This window comes from Populus nigra, chromosome 4 (genome assembly GCF_951802175.1).
Source record: "Populus nigra chromosome 4, ddPopNigr1.1, whole genome shotgun sequence".
Classification (NCBI taxonomy): Eukaryota; Viridiplantae; Streptophyta; class Magnoliopsida; order Malpighiales; family Salicaceae; genus Populus; species Populus nigra.
The window spans coordinates 8,795,520-8,806,322 of record NC_084855.1 but is presented as its reverse complement, the minus strand read 5'-3'; the positions used below and the strand labels follow the sequence as shown (position 1 = coordinate 8,806,322).

Here is a 10,803-nt window from a genome sequence, read left to right as displayed (position 1 = left end):
ACTCTACGAAGACAAGTTTAAAAGACAGTAAATATATATATGTGTCCACAGCAAGAGATTATCATATAAACAAATACAAACACATTGTCGAGATATCAAACTAGGTTCTTTTTGCAGTTGGTAGGCCAAACAACGATCGATGCTGGTTAGGAGAAGCCAAACAATGGCACTGGTTAGAAGAAAACGATGTCTTCTACTGATGTTGATTTCATTGAATGAAGTGCCAATCTACACACACACACACACACACTAAAAATCCTTGACATTTCACTAACAGGAAAGCGGGCTTTTTCCTCAAAACGGCAGAGGAAAACGAAGACCCCGCCTAGCAAACAGAGAATTAGAAAGCTGCAGATTTCAATCCCCTGCAATCTTATTACAAATTACAGAGATTCAGTAAGACAACAAATGATAATATTAGGGTTGATTTCTGTTAGCCAGCCAAACTGTTTTGAATCTTAATTATAAAAATAGCATCTCCTTCGACCTGAGAGAATGGCCAAACTGTTTTCTTTATTATGCATTCGCACATTTTCATAATTTCATGCCTTGATTTGAGAGGCTAACATTTTGGTGGTAAAGAAAATCTCTCTGCTTTTCTATCCAGAGTAGGATTGTCAAGTATGTGATGGATGGGGTCACCACCTATGATGAGATGCAACTGTTCCACTGGGTGGCATCATCATGTTTCTTTATTATTCCAAGTTTCGTCATATTTGCAGTCTTTAGCCTTGATCGGCTGCTCCCATAATTTGCTTCAGGTAAAACTTCTGTAAATGTACAGCATGTTCTTCGTGTTGGCTCCCCAAGAAAGGACGTGGATCCCTCAATGGCTTCATGCTATTGCCGCAATTTCATGTTAAAATATATCGATATTCGATGACAAGATAGATGGTTTAATCAGCCAGTGCCATCTCATTAATTAGTTTGATTCATAGTAATCAATTGTGAATTCTTCCTCTCTTCAAGACTAAGTTGTGAATTCGAATTTGGAAGAACATTTACGTGCATAAAGCTAAATACAACCAAAATGAGCAAAACGAAAGAAAACATACACTATCTCATTAGATATGGGATCCCTTCAAAGGGCACCATCTAACAAAAGTGAAAAAAGACCTTCTAAAAAGACTCTTTTTTTTTAATTAGCACAATAAATTAAAAATGTTAGAATTCATTCGGACTCAATTGGGTTTTCAAAAAGCTGTTTAGTGCTATGGCCAAAACATAAAAGAGGTTAAGCCAAAGCCCAAAGATGGACAACCTAGTTGTTCGCTGTCGGGCCACGTCCATCAACGACAACCTGATTGTCCAGTGTTGGGCCTAGGTTGAAATGGACACCCTGTCGTCCATTCTTTATTTTTTCCCCCACAAGTACTATGCTCTTTTAACTAGATATGCACGTGCTACGCTACGAGCATAATTTTTTTTTTATATAAAAAATAATGTTCATGTGCTTTAAACTCATTTCAAAGAATAAAGAAAATTTTGTGGCTTGGGTTATGGCTAGACGAAATAAATTGATTTTATTTTAATTAGTTAATTAAAAAAAAGACAACAATAGTATATAAATTAAATAAAAAATAATCATGATAATCTATGAAATTTTTTAAAAAAAAAAAAACAAATAATGTAGCTCAGTTCCTAACTCATTAAATATTGAAAGATAAAATTAAATAAAAAAAACCCTAAAAAAATCGATATGAGTTAACTCGCGTTCGCATGATAAACTTATAACTCTGGTAATCAAGGTCGAGCCAACTTAAATTATCATGTCAAACCCGTAGCCATTATATCGGAATAACCTGATAGAAAAAAATAACAAAAATAATAAAGCCCAATTTAAAAAATATATATATATTAACCCGTGTTAACTTTTGAAACTCGTGACCCGAGTCATTAGACCATGAACATCCTATAAGGAAAAACCATGAAACTCAATTCTCAACCAATTAAATGTTAAGGGATAAAATTGAAAAAGTTCAATTGCACAAAAGGGTTAAAAAAAGAAATTAAAAGAATGAGGATCAAAATTGAAATAAGAAATACATATATTTTTTTTATTTAAAGGTGAAATCGAAAAGAAAATTAAATTCAACAAAATGCCCCTAAAAAAACAAAATAAAAGGAATGAAGATCAAATTAGAAAAAAAATATTATATGATAAATTAAGATTCAATAATGAAATTGAAAACAAATAAAACTTGTACAAAAGGATCAAGAATAGGAATTTAAAATTAAAAGAATAAGGACTGAAGTTAAAATAGTAATAACAAAGAAAGTCAAGCTGTAATTTTTTACAGAGAAAAGAGAAAATAAAAGAAAAGTTTATCGAAGATAAACCACCCCCACCACTTCCAAAATGTCCCACACTATAAAAAAAAAACGTGACGATGCTTATAACAACACAATAAAATGATGTTTTTAGCTGTTAGGAGGTATCGCACGTGCCCTCGAAGTGTGAAGACGCCTCCCACACACCAGCACTTGTGTCAAACACACCTATATGTTTTTTTCATTTAAATAATATTTAATCTATTCAAAAAAATAATTACATTACCCTTTATGAAACTAGCAATAATAATATATATAAAAAATTATGGTGATTTTTTAGTTTCAAGATTCAAGTGGTCATTTTATTTTGTTTGAAAATGTAAAAAGACTTTGGTATCCATGTTTGCCAGTATAAAACAAATCTAGAAAAAACACCTATACCCCTATCAAAACTTTAATTAATAATTAATAGGTCGCGTAAAAATACAAAATTAATCCAACACCAAAAAATATCATTTTTTAGTAAACAGTGAAAATAAGTAGTTTTTGTTAATTAGAAAAGGTTGTAAAACGTCTGGATTGTTTTTCATAGTAAGATACGAAAATAGGCATCAATTGGAAAGGACTTAGCACATTGTTATATCAACAAATGCTAATGACTATTGGATTTGGAATCCAAGGAGTTTTTTTATTTATTATTATTATTATTTTACTAAAACTTAATTAATAGTTTAATCGAGAACTCAGTGTTTGGGACTTCACGATTAAAAGAAAAAAATCATTTCCAAAAAGGATCCGACAAACTGATCTGCAAACAATAGTTCTTCGGTCCATTTACAACTAATGTAGGGGCATGAATGAGAATCACAGTGAAGTGTCTCTCATGAGTCATAAGTATTTACAAGGACATACTTCTTAATTGTAATAGCTAACAACCTTAACACCAGGCCCGTTGAGACCTAAGATAAAGCCTGGGGCTTCTTTTTCTCACCTCTCTTCCTGAGGCTAGCTACTACACCCTGGACCTTTCAGTTCATGGCTGCAACTACCAGCTCCACGAATTGCTCTAGCTTCTTCAATCCTCGTTCAAATTCTGTTGAGCCAAGGGTCCGGACCTCAACCAGCCATGGCTCATCACCCGGGTGTGGAAAGCTTGATGGGGTAGCCATGTGGTTCATCAATGGTGTGGCAGGTGCTTTTTTTGCATCCATGGAGAGATGTTCTTGCATCCGTATAGCCACTGAAGATGACGGTGACGAAGCTAATGATGCACCATTGATTCTCCATGATGGGAACACGAGGCATCATGAAGGCGGCACTATTAACCGGAGAAGGACGGGGAAAGGCAAGAGGAGTACTAGAGCATTCGATGAGGACTAAAATTATGCATATGGCTCCATAAGCAAACTTGAAAAGAAAGGTTCGTTTCGGTAAGTTGTGGGGTTTTAGGATGTGTGAGGTTGGTTTGTTCTTTTTGTTTCTGGAAAATGGTAAGAGGGGTTGCGTTTGATGGTCTGGTCTCTTATGAATTACGATACTGTGATCGATCAAGATGAGTGAAAGCAATTCAATAAGAGCGCTCAGATTATATATATATGTTGATAAATTTCCACTAATTAAAAGTTCTGTTTCCCTTGTGCTTTTGGGTTTGTGCGACGGTAAAATCTCTCCAGCATCTGTTTTCATCACTGTAGCTTTTTAAAGAAAGTTTCAACTGTAATTTTGATCGATCAGCTAGCTATGTATAATCATCTGGGTCGTCATCTTCGGTATCAGCTGGTCAATTCATGTATTGCTTTCTTCTGCAAATTGTTTCTTTTAGTTTTTTTTTTTATTTCGTCTTACAAATATAGAATAAAAAGTAAATTCGGCACTAACGCCTAAAGCCTTAAAGGTGCTTTAAGCATTTAAAAATGGTAGTGCTTTATTTAAAAATGATATTTCCCCACATGATTTTGAATGGCGCTGTCATTCTTTATCATAAATCATAATGGTGTTTGTTGTTGGAAACCTTCTTTTACTGTAACTTGGCACTCCACGTCAAGGAATCCGAAGACTGGGGACTATTTTTATCATAACTAGAGCCAACAGTAACTTGCTTGGATCGATTGTTTTTACGTGGTAGCTTACTTTTCTCGTATAGGGTTTGGGAATACAGTGTAAAATGTATTCTAACAAATTTTAATTTTTTTAAAATAATTTTGTAAATATATTTTTATATTATTTTGATGTATTAATATCAAAAATAATTTTTTAAAAATAAAAAAATTTTATTTTAATATATTTCTATATAAAAAACACTTTAAAATTTTAAATCATCATCGCTACTACAATTCCAAAAAGAATTTGATGCAAGCCGAGGCTATATGCTAGAAACCCTCATTTTCTATCCTGCATCAACATCTTTGCCCTTAAATCCATATTTCTTACCCCGGTAATATTTTGTAGCAGCTGAAGCCCAATTGTATCTTTAATGACATGTTCCGGTCTCTCTGCATATCTAGTAACTTGTTGCCCATTAGTTTCATGCAGATTATTTCGCTCAGTTAAGCGTGAAAAATCCATTGTATATACATGGTTCAAAAAATCTTAGAAGCACCTCTGATTCTTATGGAACATAAGCTGATCATAATCAATTGGCAAAAACCTATCTCTTAATTATTGCTTCATCCACTCCTGAGTCTCAATAGGTCATTTACCTTCCCACCTCCTAGTTTCCAGTAGCCTACCCCGCCATACTAAAACCTCATACTTTAATTTAAATCTTAAAATTTTTACCATCTTCGAATATAAAATTCTCGTATACTTATAAAATCGATCACATTCAGCTAATTAGTCATAGAACTCCTCTGCTCCTAAATCACCATTTAAAAAATAAATCTCAACCTTCGTACGATAATCTTAATCATACCTCTTATTTTAGCAACCTTACCTTGATCTTTTTTTTTTTTTTTTTTGATTATCGTGGGTGTCCGGGCCAGCTTGCGCGCACCTCGACTAATCCCACGGGCCCTGAAGTTAACGACCATGTAAGCCTCCAGTGGCCATCATATGAGCAGTCATAGGGTTTGAACCTGAGACCTAAGAGGGAGCAAACCCCTTAGTCTCAAGCTCTTACCACTAAGCCACCACCTAGATGGTTACCTTGATCTTTTTTTTCATATGAATACTTGTAGTCATACTAGCCATAGGGATTTGCATAACTAATTCAAAGACAAGTTGGTCGCAAGTGTCATACTTGGTGCGCGCCTTTTTTCTTTTCCAGATCAAGTTTACACGTAGCCCAGGTGTCTCAAGCCCGGTTGCAAGGTCATCAACTCTGGTATTAATGTTGCCTAACCCAGTTTGCATTTGCCTTTCTAAAGCTGTTATCGCTATTGTATGATAATCTAGCTGATACCAAACATCAGGCATCCCCTTGTCACTATTATGGGGATGGTTGCGACCAATTGCTCCACGATTCTCTTCACGGTTTATCATCGATCTAGATGTTGACCTACACTGATACCACATGACATAGTGTATAACGAAGATAAAATCAGGGTTTTCAAACTCTAAGGTTACAAATCAAACTATAGAGAAATCTAGATAAATTTTTCTGGTATTTTTATTAAATATGAATAATAGTCTTGGTCTCCATAAAATAAACTAGACGTTCCTATTTATATTAGTACTGAAATCCTTTATATGAAAGAATTCTTAATTAAAACTTACATAATTAATAGAATCCATCTAGCATTAGGATTCCTAAATGGTAAAATATTAATTAAATTAAAAGTCATCAACTAAGCAGAAAACAAATAATTAAAATCCAAAATTAACTAAGAAAATAATTTAAACAGGAAAACAATAGCTTCATGCTTCTATTTGGTCAATAAACTCTTTGTATAATTGTTCTACGTGTTGACAACATGCGCCACTAAAAAATAGCTAGGATGCCATAAGAATTCGAACTCCACTGCAAAAGCATGTTTTTATCCGTCGCAAGAAGCCAGACGTGCTACCCGAATACCATGAAAACGATCCACGTGCTGAAGTGTGTCGTGCATGCGTCAATAATTTTTTTTAAATCATATTTTTTTATTTGTTCAATTACCTAATTACCCTTAAATCAATCTAATTATAACAAAAATAAATGAAAATAAAAAAAATCCTTGAACGACAGTTAGGGAATTTGTTACTTTTAAAAGTGACTCAATCATTTCATTGTATTTAAAAAAATGAAAAAAAGTAAAAGCTCATGGATGGATATTAGTTTGTTTATATATATATATATCACGGACACGCTCCCGAGTCCCGAGCACTATCCACTGGAAAATAACCAATCTCAAAAACCAAACTACGACGAAGAGCTCATCAACTCGAGATCGATCAACTATCACTCACTTGCACGTGAATTGAACATGCAAGAACTCGCACTGCACCCTGGAGCGACTCCTTACCACTTAACTACGAATTAAAGTTCTATTTTAACATGCTAAAAAAATGGGAAAATCAATTTATCCCCTGTTAATATAATAATAACAAATCGACTCTAATGAAAAAACTATTTTACCTCTGATATCCAATATCCAGCTCATTGTTTTTGTCTCCGAATGGCAAAAACATCATTACAAATTACAATATAACAATCCACGCTGGTCTAGTCTGGACTGAGGGCTTTTTTTGATATCGATCACATGAGTGATAAAAAACGCCGCACAGTGGATCAGCAACCAATCGCACATCCTCGCCGATCATTTTGATGGCAAGTCAAAGAAACATGCAATGTCGATAAATTCTAAAACCATAGCCCGGTCGCTGGCTGTTGAAAAATCAATCGACGCGAGGACGAATTTGAGAAACAGAAATGCTAGGGGATGGCAGAGAGACTCCTTCCAGGTACTGCGGATTCTGTTCCTTAATTGGGTTTTGCTTTTCAAAAGCTGCTGCAGAATTAATTCACTTTTATGTTGATGGTATTTGAAGATTGAATAGCGTTTTTTCTTAGGATTTATTTGTGTTGTGAGATTTTATTATAGAAATTGTTATTTAATTGGCAGTCATGAGTTGTTGTCTATGGTGAAGAAACACTCCAAGTTGTTAGGGAGAAGCATTAGCTAGTTTTGTTTTTCTGTTGATAATGAACCGTGTTGTTGTAGAGAATACGAGGATATGATTTCAATGATAATGTGGATAGTACTGCTCCTTACTTTGTACGCAGTTGGGCACCTAAGGTAAAGAAGCAGCATACAATCGTGCCTTGGCTTGATTTTGCTTGAGGGAAAGTTGTTGGTTGTTTGTGGCCTTCTGCCCACAGCACGCTCAAGTATATGGTACTTAGACGTGACCTTTTTGTATATGGAAGAATTGATTTTGCTAAGGTGCTCACTATCTTTACTTTCTCAACTAGTTGGATAATTTAGCCAGTGAAAGTTCAGCGGATGTGGATTGGAGGCCCTCGTTTTACTTGAATTTGATTGCACATTCATCATACACAGCAACTGTGGCAATTTGCAGGTATTTCGTTCCTCACATCATATATTTGCGTTCAACTTTATGTATAGTACTTGCAGCATTGCTAAATATTGTTCTGGAACTAGAGAAAAAAATTGAAATTTAAGATTTTTCACCTGCTTAAAAAAAGTCTGTGCTGTTAGAATACCGAATTAATCCTAAACTGGCAAGGTTTATTAGTCATGTTCCATAGAACTCTGTGATTGTGGATTCTTGTTTGTTGTTTTTGTTTTCAGTCAACAAGTCCTTCGAAATCATCAAGCTGGTTAAGATACACAGTTGTCTCCTATATATAAGGTACTTCCCAGGTTTTATGTAGCACAATCATTTCTTTAGGAAATTTTTAAACATTTTCCTCCTTCTTAGTTAAGTGAAATTCTATTTCATGGAGTGAACTTTTTCTGTGGTGTCTCTGCATGTTGTAAAGACTGTTTATGCATCTCCAAGTCGTGTAGATTTTCATTTGGACTCAAAAAAGGGAAGTTCATTTGTTGTTAATAAGCTATTCTCTTAATTCATCCTTTTATCTTCAATTTTTACCTGACACTATCTCTGATGCATATCTAGGAAGTAGAGACACCAACTGCATATCCAGATATCTGTTTTGCAATCGATGACTTCAACTCCACTTTTGATGCAGTGGTACTAGGCTTATTTCATGACAATTCACTATTGTGCTTGTTAATGCTTTAATTTGCAAGATCTACAGTGTACATTTTTTTTATTGCAGCAATGTTTTTCTCACTAAAAGCTGTACTGAAATTAACTTTATTGCTGAATTGTTCTGATTTCCGATTATTGCTAAACTGTTGCACCTATGAGCTCTGTCTTTGTGTGGCAAAAATGAGTTTTTTATTTGCATCAAGAATTTTACTGTTGACAGTTTCTGAACTTATATGCAGCTTGCAGAGGTATTAGAAACTGAAATGCCAGTAATTCTATTTGCTCATTTAATTCTTATATTTCTCTCTCTATCTCCCCCACCTCCTCTTCAACAGCTGGCAAGTCTTGATTTGGGAGTCTTCTTGGTCAATCCCCTGGGAAAACAGACAGACTCCACATGAAAGGTCCAGGAGGACGGGGGGAAGTTGAAGTAGCTGTTTCTGGTGTTGCAGGTTAAAGCGAAATCCTTTTCTTCCTAATATCTTGATCCCTTTTTTTTTCTTTTTTTCTTTTTTTTTTCTTGGGGGGCGGGGGAACTCGTCCTACATCCCCTCTTTTTTTGGTTTTGGGTTCTCAGACTCCAACTTGTTTTGCGAAAGAGCAGCTATTTTTTATTATTTGATTAGATATGTGATAGAATGCATGGAGATTTCCATCATACTGAAATTAAGGTTTCATATTATCAGATCAAAGCCAGCACGATGTTGGCCCCCTTTCACCTGTTAGTTCAAAGAAAGGATTTGGGATTGGCTCAGTTTTTTTAAAAGCAGCATCTGTGGCAGCAAAGCATGATCTTCTGATGACGAGATGTTGCCCCTCAAATGCTGCTTAATGTCCATATCATTGCCCTGGGAATATATCGTTTATGATCTTTTATTCAAGGTAAAATCACTGTTTTTGCTTCTGTATTCCTCAATGAAGATAGGTTCAATTTTGGATTGTGGTATTGTATTACTCTTTACTAGAAGCTTCTTTATTTCTATCATCTTTCTCATTTTGCTATTAGCTGTGCCAATTGGTAAGCTTAAACTCAGTGTTGCAATTTTAAGATATGAACATTATCTTTCCATGTTCATTCTTCTGTTGGAGGCTGGTACTGATTTCCTCACATGTACAAAAAGAGTGCTAATACATTTAATAATTGCAATATCAGGGAAGTCCTCTAAATATACTACATTATCATTTGTGAAAATTTACAAGGGACCAAGTGATAGCCTACAAGTGGAAATTAAGTGTGGGATTAACAACTTTCGGATGATAAGCTTTAGTGGAACTTGTAATTTAAGTTGTGGATGAAAATTCCCTTATGGTTAAGTAGTGTTATAGGGCTGTATTGTGATGTTGTGATAATCAATCACGTACGCAACTAATGTAAGCGCCAGTTGATGATTTCCACTCTCGAACTTCAATAGGCGTCCTTTTCATTTAAAGCAGCCGAATGTTTGACATTTCAGCAGCGCATTGGATCATTTGCCGGATCAACTTTGAACCTCAGCAATTCTTTTGTTGGATGAAATCTGATGTCAGAATCATGTTGTCTATGTGTCGTTTACATATTAAAATCCATTCCTACCAGGTTCAATGTATAGTTCTGTAAGTTTCATTTTTAATCATTTCCCACCCCCACACTCCTTTTTGCGGGCTGCCGTGGCTAAGAAAAATTTCAGCCATGCTTTCTTTTCGCCAGGTAAAGAAAGAAAAGCTCCGCAGGTAGTTATCAGGATTTGAGGATTTAAATGTAAACTTGTTTGTGCGGGGATGCTGCGACCAATTAGCATACCGGATGCTAATAAAGGCAAGAACTGGACGATTCCCTTCGGCCTATCCTCATTAGTAGTTGGATCTTTTCTGCCTATGTCCAAGACTTTCCAAGACGCCCTTTTCCGTGTAGCTTAAGGTTTCTCCTTTTATTAGCTGACGGGAGACTGTTGGTTCATTCTTTTGCTTATCTGAGGTGCTTTATTCCAATTCCTTGGTGTATAAGCTTTGTCCCTTCCATTGAATGGTATTCAATATTCTTCTTGCGAAACGGCTGCAGCTAAAGAATTCGCCAAAACAGTACGCAACTTTGTGTTATTTGTTGTGCTCTCATTTACGAGTCAATGTCATATTGCTATGGCTCCGAAGCTACGATGCCTGTCGTATAACTTGGATGTTTTGCCATTTTCACCCCTCGTGTTTGTGTCTCTGGTGCCAGAGAAGTTGATGATAACGTCGAGAATAATTGGAACGAATAAAAATGATTAACTGTAGAATATGCATTTGAATCAGAAACTGATGTGGAAGCACGGGAAGCCTTAGAATTAGTGGACGTTTTGTAATTCAGTTTTTTATTTTATTTTTTTGACAATTTAATGTAAAAAATACAAAACA

General features: G+C 35.2%; 1 protein-coding gene and 1 long non-coding RNA gene across 3 annotated transcripts; both read left to right on the top strand.

Annotated features, from left to right (window-relative positions):
- Positions 1 to 3,118: 3,118 nt before the first annotated feature.
- LOC133691663 (uncharacterized) lies at positions 3,119 to 4,080 on the top strand. The gene has a single exon (XM_062112263.1). The coding sequence runs from the start codon at positions 3,307 to 3,309 to the stop codon at positions 3,649 to 3,651; it is 345 nt and encodes a 114-aa protein (XP_061968247.1). The 5' UTR covers positions 3,119 to 3,306; the 3' UTR covers positions 3,652 to 4,080.
- A 2,782-nt stretch (positions 4,081 to 6,862) lies between these two features.
- On the top strand, positions 6,863 to 9,505 carry LOC133691838 (uncharacterized). 2 transcript variants are annotated; one of them, XR_009841742.1, is made up of 6 exons: positions 6,863 to 7,152; positions 7,413 to 7,586; positions 7,664 to 7,770; positions 8,004 to 8,064; positions 8,766 to 8,882; positions 9,117 to 9,505. It is a non-coding gene; the product is annotated as an uncharacterized LOC133691838 (long non-coding RNA). The 2 variants fall into 2 exon arrangements; XR_009841741.1 differs by having other exon boundaries at positions 6,868 to 7,152; positions 7,475 to 7,586.
- Positions 9,506 to 10,803: the final 1,298 nt, after the last annotated feature.